Source organism: Anomaloglossus baeobatrachus, chromosome 4 (assembly GCF_048569485.1).
Source record: "Anomaloglossus baeobatrachus isolate aAnoBae1 chromosome 4, aAnoBae1.hap1, whole genome shotgun sequence".
NCBI classification, from domain to species: domain Eukaryota; kingdom Metazoa; phylum Chordata; class Amphibia; order Anura; family Aromobatidae; genus Anomaloglossus; species Anomaloglossus baeobatrachus.
The window spans coordinates 481345138-481371190 of record NC_134356.1 but is presented as its reverse complement, the minus strand read 5'-3'; the positions used below and the strand labels follow the sequence as shown (position 1 = coordinate 481371190).

The 26053-nt window shown below is 46.1% G+C and overlaps 1 protein-coding gene across 2 annotated transcripts in view; it reads right to left on the bottom strand.

Annotated features, from left to right (window-relative positions):
• The window catches only part of ZNF280D (zinc finger protein 280D), a 172797-nt gene that overhangs the window by 83755 nt on the left and 62989 nt on the right, over positions 1 to 26053 (bottom strand). For both annotated transcript variants that reach the window (XM_075345745.1, XM_075345746.1), the window contains exons 3-4: positions 4417 to 4482; positions 3974 to 4332 (exon numbers count right to left, since the gene is read on the bottom strand). In XM_075345745.1, coding sequence (XP_075201860.1) covers positions 3974 to 4332; positions 4417 to 4482 — 425 coding nt within the window. The remainder of the gene's footprint in view (positions 1 to 3973; positions 4333 to 4416; positions 4483 to 26053) is intronic.

The window sequence follows — 26053 nt, the reverse complement described above, 5'->3', positions numbered from 1 at the left end:
CACTGCAGCCATCCACCAGTCAGGCCTTTTGGTAGAGTGGCCCAACGGAAGCCTCTCCTCAGTGCAAAACATATGAAAGCCCGCATACAGTGTGGAATCTCCCAGAGCATGAGAAATAAGATTATTTGGTCTGATGAGATGAAGATAGAACTTTTTGGTGATAATTCTAAGTGGTATGTGTGGAGAAGCCCAGACACTGCTCATTACCTGCCTAATACAATTCCAACAGTGAAACATGGTGGTGGCAGCATCATGCTATGGGAGTGTTTTTTTAGCTGCAGGAACAGGACGACTGGATGCAATAGAAGGAAATATGAATGTGGCCAAGTACAGAGATGTCCTGGAAGAAAACCTCTTTCTGAGTGCTCTGGACCTCAGACTTGGCAGAAGGTTCACCTTCCAACAAGATAATGACCTTAAAAACACGCAGCTAAAATAACAAAGGAGTGGCTTCAGAACAACTCTGTGACCATTCTTGACTGGACCAGCCAGAGCCCTGACCTAAACCCAATTGAGCATCTCTGCAGAGACCTGAAAATGGCTGTTCACCAACGTTCACCATCCAAACTGACGGAACTGGAGAGAATCTGTAAGGAAGAATGGCAGAGGATCACCAAATCCAGGTGTGAAAAACGTTTTGCATCATTCCCAAGAAAACTCATGGCTGCACTAGCTCAAAAGGGTGCATCTGCTCAATACTGAGCAAAGGGTTTTTTATATTTATGACCATGTGATATTTCAGTTTTTCTTGTTTAATAAATTTGCAAAAATGTTTACATTTCTTTTTTTTTTCTGTCAAGAGTGTACATTAATGAGAAAAAAAACGAAATTTTTCGAATTTACCAAATGGCTGCAATGAAACAAAGAGTGAAAAATTTAAAGGGGTCTGAATACTTTCTGTACCCACTGTAAACTTAGTCTGAACAGAGGAAAGGAATTCAAAGAAAGTCAAAGGGATGTTAATTAGAAGGGATTGTAAGACAGAATATCCAAGGGAGGATATTTATTTTAAAAATCACACTTCGCCCAAGCCACAGAAGGAAACTATCCCCCATCTACTGCAATATTTGGAAATGGATTTAACTAACTTGGAGACGTTAAGTGAGTATGTCAACCTCACATCTGTAGGCAGAGAGATACTTAAATATTTCAGAGCTGTTAGGCCATTTAAAACTAATCAGTGTCAGGGGTTCTAAAATGATAGAAGCGTTATTAATGTTAAAGATTTAGGGAAAGTATTTTTAACGTTAGCGAGGTCACTGTATGAGCGGCATTCAGATCAAAATAGGGAGAGACATGGTGGGATGGCGATTATAAAAAGATCATCATCATAGGTTGACAATTTGTAGGGAACGTCATGACATCAAGGCCCAGTAATGTCAGGGTTCGAGTGGATCCTCCTGTGGAAAGATTCCACATAAATATACAACTTAGTTGTGATAAGGGACAGCCCTGATGCTGTTTTATCCAATACTTATAGCAAACTCCTCAGATACACATAGAACCCCACACAGCTTTAAAACTAGCAGTTGGCATTAACTATAGGGCATTATCCAGTGCAATATATTAGCATTCAGGCCAATGCCATGCATAATCGCCTGCATAGGAGGTCCTGTCACACAATGTCGAAAGACCTCTCAGCATCGGTTAAAAGAAAAAGCATAAAGGGGATGACATACAACTAACTCTATATATGACATTTAGGGCCTTTAAATTGTGTTGTGTCGTAAAGCCTGCCTGGCCAGGGTGAATGATGTCAGCGAAAAACATAGATAATCTGGAGGCAATCATATTTGTAAACAGCTAATGTCCACTTTAAGGAGGGAAAATAACCTACAGCTAGTGCATTGGGTCGTGTTTTTTCCCTCTTTATGAGCAACTTATATATGGGCTTTTAAAGCATCCCTGCATAGAGAGGAAACATTGGTCAGTGCATTAAGAATGGAGAGAAGATGTCAGAGAAGCAGAAGGGAGACTGTAAACTGTTCATAATAAGGTAAAGCAAAGCTAGCCAGGCCCAAGGTTTTCTCCTTCTGTGACTCCTAAGCCAGAATGGAGATCCCTTTCCAAGAAGGGAGGTTCGAGGATGTCGTTGGCAGTCTACTACACTATAGCTAAACCTGAATATTTTATATGGGTTTGAACGTAGGATCTAAACTTCGATCTTTGAGTTGTGAGCTTAAAGAATTGGTTCACCCATATTTATTATTTGCTAGATCGATATTATGTTGAGAAACAATGTTTCTCTCAAACACCTTATGTTTGCAATAGTGCCTGTGAGAGGCGCTATTGCGGACCGCTCTTCCCCATCGCCTGACCCCCAGGCTCCTTGACCTAGGGGATCCAGTGATGTCACGTTAACTTCTTCCTGACCTGACATCACCGCGGCCGGCCGCAGTCTCCGTGAGTTATTGGCTGTGGGCGGTGTATCACCACTCAACACAGCCCAGCATGGAAGCCCATCATATCCCTGCTCCTTAAGAACAAAGAGCTGCAAGCAGGAGACACACTGGGCTGTGATGAGCGGTGATACACCGCCCACAGCCCAGTGACTCAGGAAGACTGGGGCCGGCCGCGGTGATGTCACGTGTTCAGGAACTTGCCGTGACATCACCGGATCCTCGAGGTCACGGAGCCCAGGGGTCAGGCGATGGGGAACAGTGGTCCGCAATAGCGCCTCTCACAGGCACTATTGCCAACATAAGGTATTTGATAGAAACATTGTTTCTCAATATAATATCGATCTAGAAAATAATAAATATGGGTGAACCACCCCTTTAACTAGTCAACTGAGTATAAAGAGAAATTGAAAGATTTAAATTAAAATGTATCTGCTCTATTTGATAGGTGTCTAAGCAATTGTGACTGTTAACAAATTATTGGGACATAACTATTGGCTCTTTGTGTCCTCACGACACTGACTATGTTCACAGTAATGATAACGATATTTTGAGAGGGTAGCTTTTTCCCAGTGTAGTCACATCCATATTTTAATGTGCCATCTGAATGAGACCTAAAACAGCAGGAAACCATATTGATTAAATTTCCCCTTCTTTAAAGGGAACTTGTCACGTGAAAAAATGCTATTAACCTGCAGATTAGGTTAATCTGCAGGATAGTAGAGAGGAACCTGCCCAACGGTTGCACATCAAACTCTGCTGCTGGGAGTCATCGGGGCAGTGCTGGCGTAGGTTCACTCACTGCTCTGTGTATCGAGCGTGGTTGCTGTAACTGTGGCCCCCCGCACTGTATGATAGCCGCTCAGCATTAGAGGAGACTGTCAGTTACAGGTCCCACTCTCAATACACAGCAATGACTGAACCTGTATTCTCAAATGCTGTTGGGAGGAATAAAGTTAATTTCTTCTTGGCAGCGGTTTTTGATGTGCAGGTGTTGAATGTCTTATAAGCAATAAAACTGTTAAGATAAATTGGTTGGTCACAGATCTTCCTGACAATCAATCTCCAGAGTTTATTTTAAATAACAGGGGGGTTACCTGTGCGAGACATGTAATGACTGACAGTCAGCTCTCCTTATCAACATGTCTCACACTGGTTACACCCCCTTTTATTTTACACAACCTTTGGAGACAGATTCTCAGGGAGATCTGTGTCTGGCCCATAGATATTTACAATTAATTTACAAATTAATAAAAACATAGATTTCTCTCTAATAAGTAATAGGAATATAGCCTGCATGCTCATATAAACAGCTTAGGAGGCTTGATCCAACTTACAGATTCCATTTAAAATGAGGTTAAAAGGCAGGCATTTAAGTATTCATTTAATTAAAACCTACAATTTAGTACATATCAGCATTATATGTGGCTTGTCACTGTTTTGTTGAGCGGACAGAAAAGTGCTGGCGGATACATTTTCCTGTCCTGACAAAAACCGTATCCAAAAGTGGAGAAGCAAGCCTGACATATATAGAGATATATTTACAATTTACAATGTGATCTATCAGTCATTACCTGATTTAGTATCACTGGCTGTGCAGTGATGGTAGCAACAGGTCGAATAGCTGGCTGAGACACCGAAGGAATTGTAGGATTTCTACACACTGGAAGGGGGTTTGGAACAAACGTCTGAGGTCTACAAACAGTTTGCATGACTGGATTTGCTCTGGGTGGCTGCTGTGCTGGTATACATCCAGCTGCAGGTCTTCTTATAGGTTCTTGCATGCCAACTGGTCTTGGCAATGGTTGAACAGTGGCAGAGCTAGTTGATGGTCTAGTAACTGGTTGGTACATAGGTCTTACTGGCTGAGTTACAGCATGTGTTGCAGCAGGGGGGTTGTAGTGGTTATTAGACATCTGAAATGTATTGTTACCTAAAAAATAATATTAAAACACGTCAAAGATCAGCCATTTAAATGTAAAACATATAAAATATTTACTAAAAATATCTAATTTACCTCTGTTGTTGGGAAGACCATTCTCTGTCTGTGCAAAAGAACCTTGTTGTCCTCCTGTTGTCTTGCCTGTTAAAATTAATCACATGCACATAAATATATTTGCACTAATGTTGCCTGTCACAAAAGAAAAGTCTAAATAGTATTTACACATGTACACCAATAATTTTAACACATCTTTAAAGATTCTCAAGATGAATCTTCAAGAGCACCCCTAAAGCTTGACAGTTTGGACCAGCGACTGTTGGTCTGAAATCAGCACTCTTCCAGTCTGCTTTGTCTCTGTAGAATGCTGTAATGGGGGAGAAAAAAAGAGGCGCAATAGGGTTTTACCCGGTTTACAGAGTGAAAGAGGATAAAGACAGTGCACTCACCTGGCCGGGTTATGCCAGTCACAACCCCTTTGTTAGCGTGGATGAGCGCTTAGGTGGTTCTGCAGTGGCCCCGTTATAGAACAAATTTTGAATATGAAGGACTGGAGAAAACGGGTTTAATGCCGCGCTAAACACCACGAGCATATATAGATAAACATTTTTTTTTTTTCTCTCTGTTTGTTGCTTCATAAGGATAAACCCTCTCTGTCTGTAAGATTCTTTTCCCTGAGGAAGGAGGCAGATGAGCCTCTGAAACGCGTAGGAATGATCTAAATAAAGAGAATATTTTTATCTATATATGCTCGTGGTGTTTAGCGTGGAATTAAACCCGTTTTCTCCAGTCCTTCATATTCAAAATTTGTCTCTGTAGAATGGGAGAAGCTCAGGTGAACGGAGGTTAGCCGGATTCAGCGATCTGCTGGCTTCAGGACGTAATAAGGAGGCTGTAGAGAATAGGGCCTGCTGGTGCTGGGAGCTCCGTGCCTAGGTAACGGCCAGGGTTGAACTGCAGTGTGGCCAGCAACTTGGGCATCCAGTTGTACACTATAACCTTTTTAAATAATGTGTGGTAACTATGCCCTTTCTCTCAAACGTTTCTAACATATTGGGGTAGGCTTGCATGCGTTGAAAATGATACATTTGGTAGAGACAACTGTTAGGTTTTGCATTGAGTACTCATAATGTTGATATTTTTTTGAAGTATAAATAAATCGATGAGAAGAAATCATTGAAAGGAAACTTTATCTGTATGCCTCATAGTAGATACCTTGTTCTGGAAATGTCATTTTAGATCGCTATATGCAAATTAGCCTACCAGGCTACTGGGTGTTGTGCTTTGGCTACTGGGCAGTTGCTTGCCTGTAAGAAATCCCGCCTCTGTGCTGCATTATCCTTCCTGTCGCCTCCTCTCAGCGTCACAAGCGTCACAGTCACAGCTGGCAAATCCCGCGCATGCGCAATACAGTGTTCTTCAGCCTGCATTCATTCACTCTCTCACTGAATCTACTGTGCATGCACTGGTGAGTTAGCTCCACTTCTGTTATCAGTGCGCTGTTCTAAGTTGTTCTCCCGACTTCCTGCGTGCAGATGGGCGGGGGGGTTAGACAGACATACACAGACTTACCTGGTCGATTTTGCAGGCAGAAAGTTGGGAGGACAACTTAGAACAGCGCACCAATAACGGAAGTGAAGCTGACTCACCACTACATGCACAGTAGGTTAAATGGGGGGTGAATGAATGCAGGCTGAAAACCACTCTCTATTGCGCACGCACGGGATTTGCCGGCTGTGGCGCTGAGAGAAGGAAACAGGAAGAATAATGAAGCACGGAGGCGGGATTTCTTACAAGGAAGCAACCGCCCAGTAGCCAAAGCACAACACCCAGTAGCCTGGTAGGCTAATTTGCAAATGGTGATCTAAAGTAATTTTTCTGGAACACAGCTTCTACTATGAGGCATACAGATAAGACTACTTTCAACATCCTATTACCTGTATGCCCATAGTAATAGCTTAATACGATCAAAGGGGGTGAGAGATTCCCTTTAAGTAAACCTTACAGCGTAACTGTTGTTTTCATTTTCATTAATCAATAAAACACATGAAAATAAGGTGCTTTGTACTATATCTTATGAGAGAAGTCTGTTTTTTTCTGCTAGGACAAATTCATTCTCAAAATTATTCATTTATGGTAAAATCTGGCTTCAGAAAGGTGGATTGCACATGATCGGAAATGCAGAAGCTGTTCTTCCAAGTGTGCCGAGTGCTTCTCTGAAACCGGGACGTGTACACCCGACTTCAGAAGAGACTCAATGTGAGTGCACAAAGCGATTTCTAGGAGGTGGCGGTGATGCCAGCCATGGAAATCATATTATCATATCCACAGGGGCGTGATAATATGCAAAGAGAGCCAACTAGTCTGGGGAACTAACACCCCATCGACTAGTCACAGGCCTAATTAGCATAGGAACAGAGCAGTTTATTAGTCCATTTTTTTTAAACATTGATTTTAGTGAATACCATCATCAGGGCTGATTAGGCGGGTAATTTTGACATAAAGATGCTGGGTTGGAGGGGATAGGGGACCTGACAGGTTCACTTTAATAAATAATTTGTTTTGAACTTCTGTTTTAAGTGTGGCGTTTCTTCTTGTAGGTTATATAATCAATTTTCCACACACACTCAATATCTGCATTCTGTGTAAATTGTTCATTTAATATATATAAAACATAAAACTATAAAAAAAATTAACATAACACTAAGTATTTATAAAACATGTTCAAAATGCATATACTCAATATAGTCTGCATGGAGTGTGATTAGCTCACCAAATATTTTATAACAATTTTACAATATTTACACAAACAGAACTGGCTAAATTGTGATTGTCAGCACCACCAGATAGATGAACTAGTGCAGGAGGGCACAGCCTGAGGTCAGGGACCAAATGCAGCCCCCGATGGCATTCTATGTAGCCATTCTTAGCACCCTCATATTTGTGACTCCATTCAGTACTCTAGCAGAAAAGAGCTGATTATGCATTATAATTCATAATGGAATGTGCAATGCTAGACCATTCCTGTAACTCGAATATAAAATTGGTAGATTTTCCGTTTGTATTTGGACGTGTTTCCCTAAACCTCCATAATGCATGCAGCTTATCTCATGGCAGAACATGGCTATTGACTCTTATAGGATCCTTTTACTGATATTTGCTCCATATTCAACCTTGTATATTTGAAAACATGTAATAAACACCAAGTTCAAAGAAGAAAAAAACTCAAATACTTTATTCAACACACTTTTTCAAATTAGTACGAGACTGCAGCTATGACCAGTTCCAACGTCCTTCAGATACTAAATGTTGCTCACTAACCCCTTCCCAATAGCCGCTGTACGCAGATACGGCCCAAGTTCAGAGCGAGTATACAGAGCAGTCTTACAGGGTGAGCCTGCTTTATCCTCATCCAGATAATGTTTTTGACAGCCAGGATCTGCATCTAATAGCTGGTGGTGTAGCGAGCTCTGTCTGCAACTTTATACTTAGTAAGTGTCAATGTTAAACTCTGACAGCGGCATTAACAGACAGCCATTAAGGGGGCTGTCACGTGTGTGTCACGCTTGACAGACAGTCTTATAGTTTCTGACTGTAGAAGGTCGCAGTGTTTGGCTACACAAGCTGCTCTCTGACTTTCCCATCTTCCCTGCTTGGGGTTTATCCCTTTCTCTTTAGGACTCAGTGAATTTGCTCACCTTTCCAGCTGTTAGTCTTCAGCACTTCTCTTTGTAGCTTTAAATATTCTCATTCCCCCTTAGGCTATGTGCACAAGCTGCGTTGTTTTGACTATGCGTTTTTTGCCGCAAAAAAAAAAAAAAAAAAAACGCACCCGAGGCAAAAGAACGCGTAAAGAAACCCCACATGCGTTTTTACCGCGTTTTGGTGCATTTTTTACTGTTTTGCTACGTTTTTGCTCACTGCGTTTTTTTTTTATCAGTGAACAATGCCATTAAAGATTGTTGAAAAAAAAAAAAGGTCTGATTGTCATTTCCTTCTTCAATAGGTTCTTCATTCTCCACTAATGTATGCAGGAGAGCAGACAGCTGCAGAACTACAAGGCTCAGAATGCTCCATCCAGGACTGTATGCTGGAGGGAGAGGCAGGGGGGAGCAAAACTACAAGGCTTAGGATCCACTCCATCCACTAGTGTATACAGGAGAGCAGACAGCAGCTGCAGAACTACAAGGCTCAGCATCCTCCATCCAGGACTGTATGCAGGAGTTTTTTGCCCCCCAATAAAATGATGTGGGCTTCGCCATATTTTTATATAATTTATTTAATATATTTATATTTTATATATTTTTATCAGGGCAGCTGGAAGAGTTGGATACAGCGCCAGAAGATGGCGCTTCTATGAAAGTGCCATTTTCTAGGGTGGCTGCAGACTGCAATTCGCAGCGGGGGTGCCCAGAAAGCTTGGGCATACTGCACTGCGGATTCCAACCCCCAGCTGCCTATTTGTACCTGGCTGGGAACCAAAAATATAGGGAAGCCCTTTTTTTTTTTAAATTATTTCATGAATTTCATGAAATAATTAAAAAAAAAATTACGTGGGCTTCGCCCAATTTTTGAGTGCAGCCAGGTACAACTAGGCAGCTGGGGATTGGAATCCGCAGTGCTGGGTGCCCAAGCTTTCTGGGCACCCCCGCTGCGGATTGCAGTCCTCAGCCAGCACAGAAAATTGCACTTTCACAGAAGCGCCATCTTCTGGCGCTGTAATTAACTCTTCCAGCTGCCCTGATGCTGGGTGGCTCGCTGGGTAATAATGGGGTTAGGGCTAGCTGTATATTATCAGCTGGCCCTAAGCCCGAAATTCATGGTGTCACGCCAATATTAGACATGGCCACCATGAATTTCTACTAAAGATAAAAAAAAACACAACACATAGAAAAATATTTTTATTAGAAAAACACAACACAATTAGTGACTCCATCTTTGTTTAACTAAAGAACCCCCCCTCCCCCCCACAGTAATCCTGGATCAAGTGTCCAACGATGTCCAATCCAGGTCCAATATTATCTGATCGGTTTGCTGGGAGGCAAAGCGATCAGATGATGTGTAAGGTTCAAGGACGTGAATCATTTGACACATCAGCTGATTGTATAAACGGCGTTTATACAATCAGCTGATGCATCAGTGCAAAAAAAACCCCAAAACTACACACGTCTGTGCAGACTCCCGACCGATCGCTGCAGAAGCTGCCAGTAATCAGTGACGTGGTCACCTGACAGCATCAGCTGATAGTTTAAGCCGGCCGGGCCGTAAAAAGCCAGCCTCACCACTGGACTTATACGATTAGCTGATGCCGTCAGGTGCCGCATCAGCTGATCACCGGCAGGTCCAGCAGCTATCGGACGTGTCCCGGGAGTCTGCAGACAGGTGAGTATGAGTTTTGGTTTTTTTTTCACGTTTGATTTCGCAGCTGCTTCCACCACCTGTCCGGACAGGGCGCAGGATGGGAGAGGACATGGCGCAGGATGGGAGGTAGAAGGAGCGCTGGCGGTACCGGGAGGATTCACGCTTCTGTGTTTACCAACAGAAGGAATCCTCTTCCTGTACACGTCACTGTACTACCCTCCCCTTGCGTTTATAGCTGCATTTTTAGTCATAGAAACGCACTAAAACGCAGCTATATTTGCAATTTGCATTTTTCATTGCGTTTTTGAACATCTCATTGAACTCAATGGGTGGAAAACGCAAAAATAATTGACATGCTGCGTATTTGTGAGCACCACAAAAATGCAGCTAAAAAAACGCTGTGTGCAGACAGCAAAAATGAAAACTCATAGACTTTACTGGTGGAGCAAAGTCATGCAGTTTTCTGAACAAAAATGCACCCGAAAAACGTCGCGAAAACGCACTGTGCGCACATAGCCTTATTCTGTGCTAGGTCTGAGACCCTTAACAAGTCTTCAGTGCAAGCAGTCAACTTATATTCATCTGGTGAAACTTTGTTGTTGTTGTTGTTTGTTGTCATCTGGAAATAAGCCATTTGTTTATTTTCTCTTGTGTTTTCCTTTTGTGTTCTGTAGAGCTTAGTGGGGTTGACTAAGCGCTCATCCCGTCCATTCCCTACCTAGGGCATATTTCAGGATCAGCCAGGGTCAGGTATCCGGCTCAGTTACCGTATTTTTCGCTTTATAAGACGCACTTTTGTTCCCCCAAATTTTGGGGGAAAGTAGGGGGTGCGTCTTATAAGCCGAATATACGGGGGGGTGTATATATATGTACACTGCAGGGTCCAGGGGAGGTGGGGGCGCTGTGCTGGGGGCAGGTGAACGCTGCGGTGGCAGCGTTTGATCTCCTGCTCCCGCTCATATAATATGCACAGCCGCTGTCCATCTCCGGTGGTGCTGAAATCGCACGCAGTGAGGGGCTGGGGTAGCGGTGCATATTATATGAGCCTGCGCCCCCCTGTGATCGCACATACCCCCCCTGTGTTGGATATGGCCCCCAGGCTGCTGCTCATTCTAAAATAAAAAAGCTTTACTTACCCCCTCCAGCGTTTCTCCCCGTGTCCCTGCTTCCACTGTGATCAGGCAGGCAGAGATCTCAGTCTGCTGTGCAGATCACATGACCGCACTGAGAACCCGGAAGTAAGGAAGAGAAGCACGGAGGGATACAGGAGGGAGATAAACGCTGGAGGAGGTAAGGAAACAGTGTTTTATTTTACTATGGGCAGCAGCCTGAGGGCGATATCTAACACAGGAGGACTTGTGTAATCTATAGGGGCCATGGGCAGCACTATGGGGGCGATATCTAACACAGGGGGACGTGTGCGATCTATATAGAGGCCATGGGCAACACTATGGGGGCAATATCTAACACAGGGGGACTTGTGCGATCTATATAGGGGCCATGGGCAGCAGCATGGGGGCGCTATCTAACACAGGGGAACGTGTGCAATCCATAGGGGACCATAGGCAGCACAGGGGAATGTATGCAATCCATAGGGGGCCATAGGCAGCACAGGGGAACGTGTGCAATCCATAGGGGACCATAGGCAGCACAGGGGAATGTATGCAATCCATAGGGGGCCATAGGCAGCACAGGGGAACGTGTGCCATCACAAGGGGGCTATATTCAATATAAGGGGGCCATATCCAGATTAAGCGGGCTAATTTTAGGATGGGGGGCTATGAGGGACATATACCCTATATGATTTGTTAGGGGGACACTGGCATTATAAGATGGACCCCATTTAACATTAAAAAAAAAAATCTCTTTTCCTTCACCAAATTTGGGGGTGCGTCTTATAATCAGGTGCGTCTTATAAAGCGAAAAATACGGTACTTTGTATTGTCTTGTCTTGTTGTATTGTTAGCTTTGATAAGTGGTTAGTTTGTCTTGATCATTACCAGGATGTATGTGTGGATTTTATTATTTTTTTTAACGGCCTTCAGCTCAATCTTGAGCCTTGGCAACTTGATGGATGAATGCTCTGTAGGAAAAAATCAATCCTGTGCAAGCCTATATAGGTCCAACAGGGTCTTCTCCGCTATTTTCTTGATTGTATCAAGCCATCGGGTTATAAGTTTTCCTCTTCGCCTTGTTCCTTCTATTCTTCTGAAAATCATGTCCTTCTTCAGTGATTGCTCTCTTCGTTTGATGTGTCCAAAGTAGGCAAGTTGTTGCTTGATGATCCTCCCTTCAAGTGCCATATCTAGCTTGATTTGTTCCAAAATTAATGTGTTTGTTCTTCTTGCCATCCATGGTATTGATAACATTCTTCTTCAGCACCACATTTCGAAGGCATTGATCCTTCTGTCTTGTTTGTTTATTGTCAAAGTTTCGCATCCATACTTTACCACAGATAAGACCAGACTATGTACGAGTTGTGTCTCGTCATCAGTGAAATGTTCCTTGATTTGAGGACCTTGTCCAGTGACTTCATTGTTATTTGCCATGGCTATTCTCCTATTGATTTCTGTTGTGATCGCTGCATCTTGAGTGATCATTGATCCAAGAAGGTTGAAGTAATTTACAACTTCAAGTTCGTCGCCGTCCATTGCAAATGTGTCCTGGTCGTACCTGGCAGAAGGAGTCCCATGTTTGAGCTTTCCATCTTGACACTTCGTAATAAGTCCTTCATTCCATCTACACATGTTGTTATGAATGTTGTAATGTCTGTGTATTTAAGGCCTCTGCCACACTTCCGCAAAAAACACATGCGTGTCTCGCGTTCCGTTTTTCAGGTCCGTGTTCCGTTTTTTATGTCCGTTTCGCCGGTACGTGTGACATCCGTGTGATGGCGTATATTCGCCGTGTGTGCGTATGGAATGTCCATGTATGCGTGAGATACGTACGTGTAATGTCCGTGTGCTGTCCGTTTGAAATGATCCATGTGTGAGGCAAAATGTCGTTGATACATACCCGCTGACAGCAGACACAGACAGAGTTGCACGATGAGAATGAACTCGGATGAACTTCACCCGACTTCATTGTCATACCACGGCTCTGTCTGTGTATTGCGTCCTGATTAGCGGTCACCCGTGAAGGACTCATCGGTGACCGCTAATCCCGAGTGGCTGAAGTTAGCAGCGTGTTTAGCGCTGCCGTCACTCAGGCTACCCGCGGCTAGCTGGAGTCCTCCACCTGAGACCGCAACTCACCTGTGACTTCATCGCTGATCGCGCAGCTCACTTCAGTCACTTGGGAAACTTGCTTTCACAGTTGGGAGGATCCAGAGGTGGCCGCAAGTAACCTGAGTGACGTCATCGCTGATCGTGCGGCACACCTCAGTTGCTGCGTGGAGCTCACAGAGAGTGGTCGTGGTCTGTGGCCGCTCCTGTCAGTTTCATGTAGCAGAGCTGAGAGCGTCGTGTGATGTTGTGTGGATTACGCTGGACCTGGATGGGTATTTGGGGCTTAATAAATTGGTTAAAGAGGGTGTTTGTTTTTGTGTATTATTCCAAATAAAGGATTTTTTGGATGTATGTGTTTATTTTCTTTAACTTACAGGTTAATCATGGAAGGTATCTTGGGGAGACGCCTGTCATGATTAACCCCTTATTACCTCGATTGCCACCGCACCAGGGCAATTCGGGATGAGCTGGGTAGAGTCCCGCTACTGTCGCATCTAATGGATGCGGCAATTCTGGGCGGCTGCTGGCTGATATTGTTAGGCTGGTGGCCTCCCCATAACGTGGAGCACCCCATCCTGAGAATACCAGCCTACAGCCGTGTGGCTTTACTCTGGCTGGTATCAAAATTGGGGGGGGGGGACTGCACGTTGTTTTTGTTTATTTATTTATTTTACTGCATGATATACACCCGCCCACCAGTGTCTGTGATTGGTTGCAGTGAGACAGCTGTCACTCAGCGTGGGTTTGTGTCTGACTGAAACATATCATAGGCGCCGGTGGGCGGAGAAAGCAATGAATACGAGACTGAATAATGAGCGGCCGACATTTTCAAAATAGTAAAAGTCGCCGGAGCTTTTTGACAGCTGTGCAGCGCTGCGCTGGTGATCGGGGATCAGTGGGTATGAGAGAGGGGGAGAGACCGACCGACGGACAGAGAGAGGGACAGACAGAGAGAGACAGACAGACAGAGCGACCATCTGACAGAGAAAGATACCGACCGACCGTCAGAGGGAGATTGACCGACATAACATCCAGAATGCACAAAAAAAGTGATACGGACGGTACGGGTAGCACACGGACATGCTATGTGTCACATACGTGCAGACACGGACCCATTAACTTTAGCGGGTCCGTGCCTGCGTGATGCCGGAGAAAAACTGACATGTTGAGTGTGAGGAAAAACGCACACACGTACAAACGACACGGACACACGTGTGTGTGCCTGTTACCATAGGGTAACATTGGTGTACGTGTCTCCATGCCGCCGGTACGTGCAAAAACGTACACACCGGCGGCATAGATGTGTGTTGGAGACCTAAGATTGTTGATAATTCGTACAGCAATTTTGATTTCTTTTTCTGCAAGTCCAGCCTTCCTGATAGTAACTTCTGCACATGACTTGAAGAGAAATGGTGACAGGATGCAGCCTTGTCTGATGCCTTGCTCTACTTCGGGCGGCATGGTGGCTTAGTGGTTAGCACTGAAGTCTTGCAGTTCTGGGGTCCTGGGTTCAAATCCCACTAAGGACTCCAACTGCAAGGAGTTTGTATGTTCTCTCTGTGTTTGTGTGGGTTTCCTCTGGGTACTCTGGTTTCCTGTCTTCTGCAGCTCCGGTCACCTTCATGCAGCAGAGCTGGAAGCGACGCTGGACCATCCTGGATTACACCGGACATGGAGGGCTTTTTGGGGCTTATTAAATTGGTGAACCAGGGAATTTTTTAGTGTTTTTTTATTTCTAATAAAGGATTTTTTCAGGTGTGTGTGTGTTTATTTACTGTAATTTACAGATTAATCATGGAAGGTATCTCGGGGAGATGCCTGACATGATTAATCTAGGATTTAGTGGCAGCTATGGGCTGCCATTGACTCTTTATTACCCCGATTTGCCAACGCACCAGGGCAAATCGGGAAGAGCCGGGTACAGTTCCAGAACTGTCGCATCTAATGTATGCGGCAATTCCCCATAACGTGGAGCTCCCCATCCTGAGAATACCAGCCTTCCGGCGTATGGCTTTATCTGGCTGGTATTAAAATTGGGTGGACCGCACGCCGTTTTTTTTTAATTATTTAATTATTTATTTCACTGCGCAGTATAGATACGCCCACTGGCTGCTGTGATTGGGTGCAGTGAGACACCTGTCACTCAGCGTGGGGGCGTGTCTCACTGCAACCAATCATAGGCGCCTGTGGGCGGGGAAAGCAGGGAATACGAGATTGTTTAATGAGCGGCCAGCTTTTTCAAAATAGTAAAAGCCGCCGGAGCAGTGTGAATGCCGTGCAGCGCCGGGGATCGGGGAACGGCGAGTAAGAGAGGAGGGGAAAATGACCGACAGACTGTGAGAGAGGGACAGAGATAGTGACGGACCGACAGAGGGAGAATAGAGACTGAGAGGGAGAGACCGACTGACAGAGAATAGTGATTGATGATTGACAGACATTGTGAGACATCACTCGTTTCCAGTGTTTTAGGAAACATGCGAGAAATCTATTTAGAAAATCGCATGTCACTAGGATGGTGTGAGTGCCGTCCCGTGACATCCGATTATTTACACGCTCCCATAGACTTACATTGAAGAGACTCGCAGTAGAAACTCGCAAAATAGCAGCATGCTGCGATTTTTTTCTCAGTCCGATTTGGACTGAGGAAAAAAAATCGCAAATACGAGCTGAATCATTGACTAACATGTGTCCGATTCCAATGCGAGTTTTTCTCGCATTGCTATACTGCGAGAAACTCGCAAGTGAGAAGCAGCCCTTAGGGTTCTCCTAGGCTCACACTCCTGGCCTGTGTTCACTCCACACAGAGCCAGCTCAGTTCACAAAGCATGTGTTAGCTTCAACAAGCCTGGCTCTCAACTGAGACACACCCTGATGTGCTCTGCAAAATTTAAACTAAAGTGCTGGACATGAGGATTGCTACAAAACCTGGACTGGGAGGAGGGAGCTGTCTCCCTGTTACCCTTTTGTCAGGTTTCCAGGTTTTCCAGTTCTCTTTTGAATGAGCTTGCCCTCGGTTAACATGGAGTTTACTGTTCTGTTGCCCTACTTCCTGTCCAGCTGCTTAAAAGGCCGCCTCTAAGCCTAGTCCAGTGCCTGAGTATACTGCTTGCTGTGTGCTCCTGCTTTGCTGCTGCTAATCCTGTTTGCCTTTGGATCCTCCTAAAGACTACCGACCGACCGACTCTGGACCTTACCCGGTTTCTCAAGCTGTGCCCGGATTCCGTCTGCCATCTTCGGTCAGCACTCTGCCCGGTTCTCTCTGGTTCGTAACCACTCTGGACATTCATCCCGTACGGACACTCCTGGACTTTTACCGCTTGCCCCTTGTGTCCCGGCTGCTGCGCATTTAGGCCTTCCGGGGTGATTGCCGGACAGTCCCTGTATAGGGGTTCGCTCTGGTGGTCTCCCTGGGGGAGTCCGGTGCGTGGCCCCGGGAATTCCCTTCGCTCCGTTTCGGGAAGGTATTGTGTGTATTTGTACCGCTGTGTTTTCCGTTGTGTATTTACCGTGGTTACATATTATAAAATATCTTGTACCAAGAACTCGTCTCTGATTATCATTGCCCTACGCTATCGAAATCCTCAGAACATATATAAGTATTATATGTATAGTATAAGTATATATATATATATATATATATATATATATATATATATATATATATATATGTGTTGTTGTGTGTAGTTACCAAGTGTTTGTGTAGGGGCTGTACATGTTCTGGGTGTTGTCTGGGTGTGACGGGGGGTGAGAGCGGTGTTGTATGTGTGTTGCGTGTGTTGCGTTGTTTGTGGAGCGCTGTGTGTCTGTAGCGTTGTGTGTGTGTGTGTTGCGCGGTTTGTGTGTGTGTGGTGTGTTTTGGGGGGAGGTATGTTTTGTGCAATGTGTGTGTTGTGCGGTATGTGCGTATATTTGTGTGTGCCGCGGTGTTTGTGTGTTGGGTGCTGTGTGTGTGCGCAGCGTTGTCTGTATGTGTGGGTGTCTGTGTAGGGCAGTTGTTTGTGGTTCCCAGTGTGTGTGTGGTGTGTGGTGTGTGGTGTGTTGTGCAGTGTGCGCGCGTGTGTGTGTGTGTGTGTTTTGGGGGGAGGTGCGCACTCCCAAACGTGCTCCATCCCCCATGCAGCGCACTCCCCATCGTGCTCCATCCCCCATGCAGCGCACTCCTCATCGTGCTCCATCCCCTATGCTGCGCACTCCTCATCGTGCTCCATCCCCTATGCTGCGCACCCCCCATCGTGCTCCATCTCCCATGCTGCGCACTCCCAAACGTGCTCCATCCGCCATGCTGCGCACTCCCAAACGTGCTCCATCCGCCATGCTGCGCACTCCCAAATGTGCTCCATCCGCCATACTCCGCACTCCCCATCATGCTCCATCCCCCATGCAGCGCACTCCCTATCGTGCTCCATCCCCCTATGCTGCGCACCCCCCATCGTGCTCCATCTCCCATGCTGCGCACTCCCAAACGTGCTCCACCCGCCATGCTGCGCACTCCCAAACGTGCTCCATCCCCCATGCTGTGAACTCCCCATCGTGCTCCATCCCCGATGCTGCGCACCCCGCCATCATGCTCCATCCCCGATGCTGCGCACCCCCCCATCGTGCTCCATCCCCCATGCTGCACCAGCATCAGCCTCTCTGCCCCCAGCATCAGCTTCTCTGCCCCCAGCATCAGCTTCTCTCCTCCCAGCATCAGCCTCTCTCCTCCCAGCATCAGCCTCTCTCCTCCCAGCATCAGCCTCTCTCATCCTAGCATCAGCCTCTCTCATCCTAGCATCAGCCTCTCTCCTCTCAGCATCAGCCTCTCCTCTCTGTCCCCAGCATCAGCCTCTCTCCTCCCAGCCTTCCCCAGCATCAGCCTCTCTCCTGCCAGCCTCCGTCCTCCCACCGTCCCCCAGCATCAGCCTCCCTCTCCCAGCCTCCCCCAGCACCAGCCTCCCCCAGCATCAGCCTCTCTTCTCTCAGCCTACCTCTCCCAGCCTCCCTCCTCCCAGCCTCCCTCACCATCAGCCTCCCTCTCCCAGCCTCCCAAAGCATCAGCCTCCACCAGCATCAGACTCTCTCCTTCCAGCCTCCCCCAGCATCAGCCTCTCTCCTTCCAGCCTCCTCCAGCATCAGCCTCCCTCTCCCAGCCTTCCCCAGGATCAGGCTCTCTCCTCCCAGCCTCCGTCCTCCCAGCCTTCCCCAGCATCAGCTTTCCCCTCCCAGCCTCCCTCAGCATCAGCCTTCCCCAGCATCAGCCTCTCTCCTCCCAGCCTCAGCCTCTCTCCTTCCAGCCTCCCCCAGCATCAGCCTCTCTCCTTCCAGCCTCCCTCAGCATCAGCCTCCCTTTCCCAGCCTTCCCCAGGATCAGCCTCTCTCCTCCCAGCCTCCTTCCTCCCAGCCTCCCTCAGCATCAGCCTTCCGCTCCCAGTCTCCCCCAGCATCAGCCTCCCCCAGCATCAGCCTCCCCAAGCATCAGCCTCCACCAGCATCAGCCTCTCTCCTTCCAGCCTCCCCAGCATCAGCTTCTGTCCTTCCAGCCTCCCTCAGCATCAGCCTCCCGTTCCCAGCCTTCCCCATGATCAGCCTCTCTGCTCCCAGCCTCCTCCAGCACGCCGTGCTCCTCTGCCGACACTCACACACCCGATCGCATCCACTCACACACACCCGATCGCATCCACTCACACACACCCGATCGCATCCACTCACACACACCCGATCGCATCCACTCACACACACCCGATCGCATCCACTCACACACACCCGACCGATCGCATCCACTCACACACACCCGACCGATCGCATCCACTCACACACACCCGACCGATCGCATCCACTCACACACACCCGACCGATCGCATCCACTCACACACACACAACCGATCGCATACACTCACACACACACAACCGATCGCATACACTCACACACACAGACACTGACGATATCGCACATACGCGCTCACAGTCACAACATCCGGACATACCACATGTTTCTGGCCATGTGATCCTCCGGCAGGTCCTGGAAGCTCACAGCACAGTATCAAGGCCGAGAAGCAAGCGATATCGCCGGATGCTGTGAGTGTGTGGATGCGATGTGTGTGTGAGGTGTGTGTGAGGTGTGTGTGAGGTGTTTGTGAGAGTGAGTGCGATCTGATGTGTGTGTGTGTGTATGCGTGTGTGTGTGCTGTTATGTTTGTGCGTGTGGAAGTCCTGCCGCTGCAGGACCTTGATTTACTGGTAACTATGCAAGCATGGTTACCAGCGCAACACGTCCCCTGCTCGCACGGGAGCCAACACCAGCATACGGCGGCGGCGGCGTACGCTGATGTGGGCTCCCGTTGGTGAGGGGGGAAAGGGGGGGGGAGTACAGTACTCACCTGGGATTCGTGGCTCCGTGACCGTGTCAGTTCGGGCAATGCGGGGGGGGGGGGGAGCGAGAGCTAACGTCTATTGCGTGAGGGGGGCGGGGCGTGGCGTGGGCGAGTTGCCAATGCCTGCAGGGTGCCGGGGCGAGAGGCCAATCTGTGGGGGGGGGCAGAGCCTGGGCGAGCGGCTGGCCAATCCGTGTGGGGGGGCGGGGCCATGGCGAACCCAGCGGCCAATCAGCTTTGTGTCACCGTAAGGACATGTCACGGTGACACAATTTTGGAGCATGACAGACAGACAGAATAAGGCAATTATATATATAGATAGAGTATATATATATATATATATATATATATATATATATATATATATACACACATATACACTTTGAACCATGCCATGTTCAGCAGGGACTTTTGTTTCTTGGTTGATGTAAAGGTTCCTGATGAGGCTGATCAGATGGTTTGGCACACTCAATAATATTCTTTGGAAGAAAGGGAAGGCTGTGATCTCAAAGGGGCGTTGCTGGAAAGATATGCATGTCTTCAGATGAAAATCCTTTTTTAAAAAACCGTATTTCAGGGATGGTCCGTCCCCTTCATCAGGTTAGTACAATGTAAGCATTCTCTCCTACTTTTTAACAATGTGGGAAGTGACTCGGCAGAAGCCTCTCAAAATGTAACCCTTTCATACAACACTGCACTAGTATTATCCAATCCATACACCGATGCTCAGATCAATACCTAGGAGATACCCCAAAGTATAATACATTAATCGCTTTAGGACCACCGACGCTTGCTGGGGTTTGTGCAGAGCAAACGTATTTTAACGGTTAGCAGTCCGTAGGGGATCGCGACCCCCTGCAAGCTGCCATTGCCGGGTTTCCGGTGCAGAACAGTATTTCTGCCCAGAGACATCACCAGGACCTGATTGGATGAAGTCCTGGTGATGTTAACTCTTTTCAATCGTCTATGTGCTGCGATCAATAGCAATCGCGGCACATAGATGTTTCAGAGGAGCACTGAGCTGCTTCTCTTACCTCTCCGGGCGGCTCTCCTGTGACATGATCACTGGGGATCCGAGGGTTGTCATGGCAGCTGGAGGTCACAAGATGACCTCTGGCTCTGCCATGTATGATGGCCAGTCAAACTCAGCCTGCAGTTGGGTCTGACAGGCCTGCCTGTATAATGCATTGCCATGCTGCTGAATGGAAGTGCATTATACCAGCGATCAGTCTAAGAAAAGGTAAAAAAAAATTAAGAGAAATAAAAAAAAAAAAATTTACAAAAAAATTATTCCCAAAAATACATTTGTATAAAAACAAAAATAAAAAAAAAAATCATGCACATATTTGGTATCACCGCGTCTGGCCCGACCTGATCTATAAAACTGTCGCACTATTTAACCCCTTCAGTGAACAGTTTAAAAAAAAAAATGCATAAAAAAAAATAGATTTTTCATCATACTGCAAAACAAATTGGAATAAAATGCAATTAAAAAGTTGAATATAAACAACAATGGTATTACTGAAAACTACATCTTATCCCGCAAATAAACAAGCCGCCAAACAGCTCCATCAGCAAAAAAACAATTCCTGAATTGCGGTTTCATGTTAATTCTACCTACCAAAAATGAGAATAAAAAATTGAACCAAAAAAGTTATGTGCCCGAAAATGGTGCCAATAGAAACGTCAACTCATCCCGCAAAAAACAAGACCTCACACGGATGGCTCTCTAAACGCAACATGGCATCCGCTACCTACTACAGACAATTGTGCACGCTAAAATTCAAATGGCGCTTCTTCCCTTCTGAGACCTGCTGTGCGCCCAAAATAGAGATATATACATAATACATATGAGGTATCAGCGTACTCAGGAGAAATTGCACAATAAATTTGATGGTGCATTTTTTCCTGATACCCTTGTGAAGAAAAAGCTACCTTGTTGAAGTAACAATTTTGAGGTAAAAACGTATTTTTTCATTTTCACAGCTCAATGGTATAACATTCTATGAAGCCTCAGGGGGTTCAAGGTGCTCACCAAACATCTAGATAAATTCATCGTGGGGTCTAGTTTCCAAAATGTGGTCACTTTTGGGGGAGCACCACTGTTCAGGCACATCAGGGGCTCTCCAAAAGTGACATGGCGTCCGCTAATGATTCCAGCTAATTTTGCAATCTCATGACGATCCTTCCCTTCCAGGCCCTGCCGTGTGCTCAAACAATTGATTTCCATCACATATGAGGTATCTGCGTACTCAGAAGAAATTTCACAACAAATTGTATGATGCACTTTTTCCTGATACCCTTGTGAAAATGCAAAATTTGAGGCTAAAGTAACATTTTTATGGGAAAAAGTAAAATTTTCATTTTTCCTTACACATTGCTTTGGTTCCTGTGAAGCACCTAAAGGGTTAATAAACTTCTTGGATGTGGTTTTGAGCAGTGTGAGGGGTGCAGTAATTAGAATGGTGTTATGTTGGGTATTTTTTGTTGCCTAGGCCTCTCAATGTCACTTTAAATGTGATGTGTCCCTAAAATTTTTTTGTTAATTTTGTTGGAAAAATTAGAAATTGCTGATGAACTTTGAACTCCTAACAAAAAAAGTTGTTTCAGAAATTGTGCTGATATAAAGTAGACATGTGGGAAATGTTATTTAAATATTTTATGTGACATAACTCTCGGATTTAAGGGTATAAAAATGAAAAATTTGAAAATGTGAAATTTCTGCTAAATTTCTGATATTTTTCCAAATAAAAGCAAAAGATATTGTCTTCATTGTACCCCTATCCTGAAGTACAACATGTCACACAAAAAATGAACTCAGAATCACCAGGACCCGTTGAAGCGTTCCAGAGTTATAATCTGTCAAAGTGACACTGGTCAGAAATGAAAAAATTCGCCCGGTCACGAAGGCAAAAACAGGCTCTGGCGCAAAAGGGTTAATTTGAATAAACAAATCAATGAACATAATGATAAAAATACCTCAGACATTCCATGAAATTATGTAAACATAATAATAGCCACAATCATCGTATAAATATTATATATGTATCAATAAAAACAGTTAGGCTATGTGCGCACGTTGCGTAATTACATGCAGTTACGCTGCGCTTTGTAGCGCAGCGTAACTGCATGCATCCTCTGCATAATCTATGAAGATTATGCAACAGTCGTGCGCACGTGGCGTCTTAGAGCGCAGCGCTTCGGCTGCTGCCCGAAGCACGCGTTCTAAGAAGTGACATGTCACTTCTTCCGTGCGCTTTGCCGGCAGCCCCTGCTCTGTCTATGGCAGGAGCTGCAGGCAGAGCGCATGAAATCGGATTTTTTTTTTCACTACAGACATTTTCTGCAGCGATTTGAAGCGCACGTGTGCTCTTCAGATCGCTGCAGAAATTTCTGCAGTGACTGTACGCAACGTGCGCACATAGCCTTACCGTGTACTTTCTTTGCATTAATTTAGACCTTCTATATTAAGATGTTTTAGTGCCAAAGTAGATAATTTGAAAATCCAAAATGATTCCCTATTATAAAGTTTCTGAAATCTACAGAGTTTAACAAAGTAAGCCTCAATTGCTCTGGATTTCTTTGATGTTCATAAAGAAAATGTTTGGAGAGGCTATGGTTAATTACTCCAGTTCTGATGGTCGACCTGTGCTTGTTCATTCTGTTGTGCATTAATTGTGTAGTGCGACCCATATATTGCAGGTTACAACTGAACTCTAAGACTATGTGCGCACTAGAGCTTTTTACCCGCGGATTTACCCGCGGATTTGCCGCGGAAATTTCTTGAGAAATGTCTGCAATCTTTGTGCAGACATTTCCCAGCAAATTCTATGGAAAAAAAAAAAAGCTGTGCGCACTGGTGCGGATTTTTCTCAAGAAATTTCCGCGAGAAGAATTTCTCGAGAAACTTTCTTGAGAAAATGAACATGTCCATTATTTCCGCAGGTACCCTGCGGATTTCGGCAGTACAGCCTGCAGAAATCCGCAGGGAACCACCCGCGGGAAAATCGCGGCAATTCCGCGGCAATTCCGCGGCTAATCCGCGGCAAATCCGCTGCAAATCCGCATGCGGATTTGGTGCGGATTTTTTCCGGAGGTCCGGAAATCTTTCACTCCCAGAAGTTTCTTGAGAAAGTTTCTTGAGAAACTTCTCATTTCTAGTGCGCACATAGCCTAAAAGGTATATGACAAATGATGTATTACAGTTCAAAAACTGATTAATAAAGTATTTCACACCAGTATCTTTTGAAATTAAAGGGATGGTTCACCCATATTCATTATTGGCCACAACAATATTATGTTGAGAAACAAGGTTTCTCTCAAATACCTTGTGTTGCCAATAGTGCCTGTGAGTGGTGCTACTGCAGTCTGCTCATCCCACCGCCTGACTCCTGGGCTCCAGGACCTCGGGATCCGGTGATGTCACGTCAACATCCTGCTCACCTCACATCACATCACCGTGTCCGGCCCCGATCTCCGTGAGTGACTAGGCTGAGGGCGGTATTTTACCGCTCGTCACAGTGCAGTGTGTCTCCTGCTTGAGCGCTCTGCAGTGAAGGAGGAGGGAGCAGGGAGATGATGGGCTGTCATGCTGGGCTGCGCTGAGCGGTGAAACTCCACCCACAGCCCAGTCACTTAGGGAGACTGGGGCCGCTGCGGTGGTGTCAGATGAGCAAGAAGTTGACGTGACATCACCGGATCCCCGAGGTCATGTCACGGAGCCCAGGGGTCAGGCAATGGGGGTGAGCGGACCGCAATAGCGCTGCTCACAGGCACTATTGGCAACACAAGGTATTTGAGAGAAACTTTGTTTCTAAACATAATATAGTTGTGGTCAATAATAAATATGGGTGAACCACTTCTTTAAGAACTTCTGACCATGTTTCAGCATTGGATAACACTGACATGTAGCCCACCCACACCGATAGGTTCCCACCAGCTCAGGGAAAAAACACAAACCATTTGTGCTACTCCTGATTGATCCCTTTCTATCAAAGCGACTGGGTGCTATAAAATTCCTCACATTTCTGGTTCTCCTAAAAACGTAACTGGGCTTTTTTGGACTAGCCCTAGATAAAACCAGGTCATTCATCAATATGAACCAATATATTAGGACTGTTGCTGTTATGTGCCTATGGGAATTAATGAAAGTGGTGACAAAACTATATTTAAAATCGATTGTGGTTTCATACATTTTTATTTCATATACTATTAAGACATCTGCTTGTAACTGGCTAGATCTCCTATAGGCATCCTTCAAAAAAAAAATAAAAAATTAGGGTACCCTTTTTATAAGAACCTTTTTTGAAGCAACAATGATTCCTCCCTGAAATCTTGGTCTTTAGTACAGTTTTTGACTATTCGACAATATCGTTAATAAGGTACACTCCTAACCCATTTGGGGTAATGTCCACTAGACAAATCCAGATAGCTGTTGACATCCACCTCTTTGAAATGGGTGGAAGTACAGATCCCACTATTTGCATCTTGGGAGAAAAAGGGAATTTTGTTTACTTACCGTAAATTCCTTTTCTTCTAGCTCCTATTGGGAGACCCAGACAATTGGGTGTATAGCTTCTGCCTCCAGAGGCCACACAAAGTATTACACTTTTAAAAAAGTGTAACCCCTCCCCTCTGCCTATACACCCTCCCGTGGATCACGGGCTCCTCAGTTTTGGTGCAAAAGCAGGAAGGAGAAAACTTATAAATTGGTCTAGGGTAAATTCAATCCGAAGGATGTTCAGAGAACTGAAAACCATGAACCATAAGAACAAATCAACATCAACAACATGTGTACACAAAAGAACAACCAGCCCGAAGGGCACAGGGGTGGGTGCTGGGTCTCCCAATAGGAGCTAGAAGAAAAGGAATTTACGGTAAGTAAACAAAATTCCCTTTTTCTTTGTCGCTCCCTTGGGAGACCCAGGCAATTGGGACGTCCAAGAGCAGTCCCTGGGTAAGTAAAAGAATACCTCAATAAAAGGAGCCGAAAAACGGCCCCCTCTTACAGGTGGGCAACCGCCGCCTGGAGGACTCGCCTACCTAGACTGGCGTCTGCCGAAGCATAGGCATGCACTTGATAGTGCTTCGTGAAAGTGTGCAGACTAGACCACGTAGCTGCCTGACACACCTGCTGAGCCGTCGCCCGGTGCCGCAAAGCCCAGGACGCACCTACGGCTCTGGTAGAATGGGCTTTCAACCCTGAAGGAAGTGGAAGCCCAGAAGAACGGTAGGCCTCGAGAATCGGTTCCTTGATCCACCGAGCCAAGGTTGACTTGGATGCCTGAGAGCCCTTACGCTGGCCAGCGACAAGGACAAAGAGCGCGTCTGAACGGCGCAGGGGCGCCGTGCGAGACACGTAGAACCGGAGTGCTCTCACTAGATCCAAAGAGTGCAAATCCTTTTCACTGAGATCGACGTCCGGCGTTCCCCAGCGGCGACAGATCTCTCGAAACACGTCTGGGTGAAGAGACCATTCCCCCGCGTCCATGCCCTGACGACTGAGAAAATCTGCTTCCCAGTTTTCCACGCCCGGGATGTGAACTGCGGAGATGGTGGAGCCTGTGACTTCCACCCACTGCAGAATCCGCCCGACTTCCTGGAAGGCTTGACGACTGCGAGTGCCGCCTTGGTGGTTGATGTAGGCGACGGCAGTGGTGTTGTCCGACTGGATTCGGATCTGCCTGCCCTCCAGCCACCGATGGAAAGCCAATAGGGCTAGATATACTGCCCTTATCTCCAGAATATTGATCTGAAGGGACGATTCTATTGGAGTCC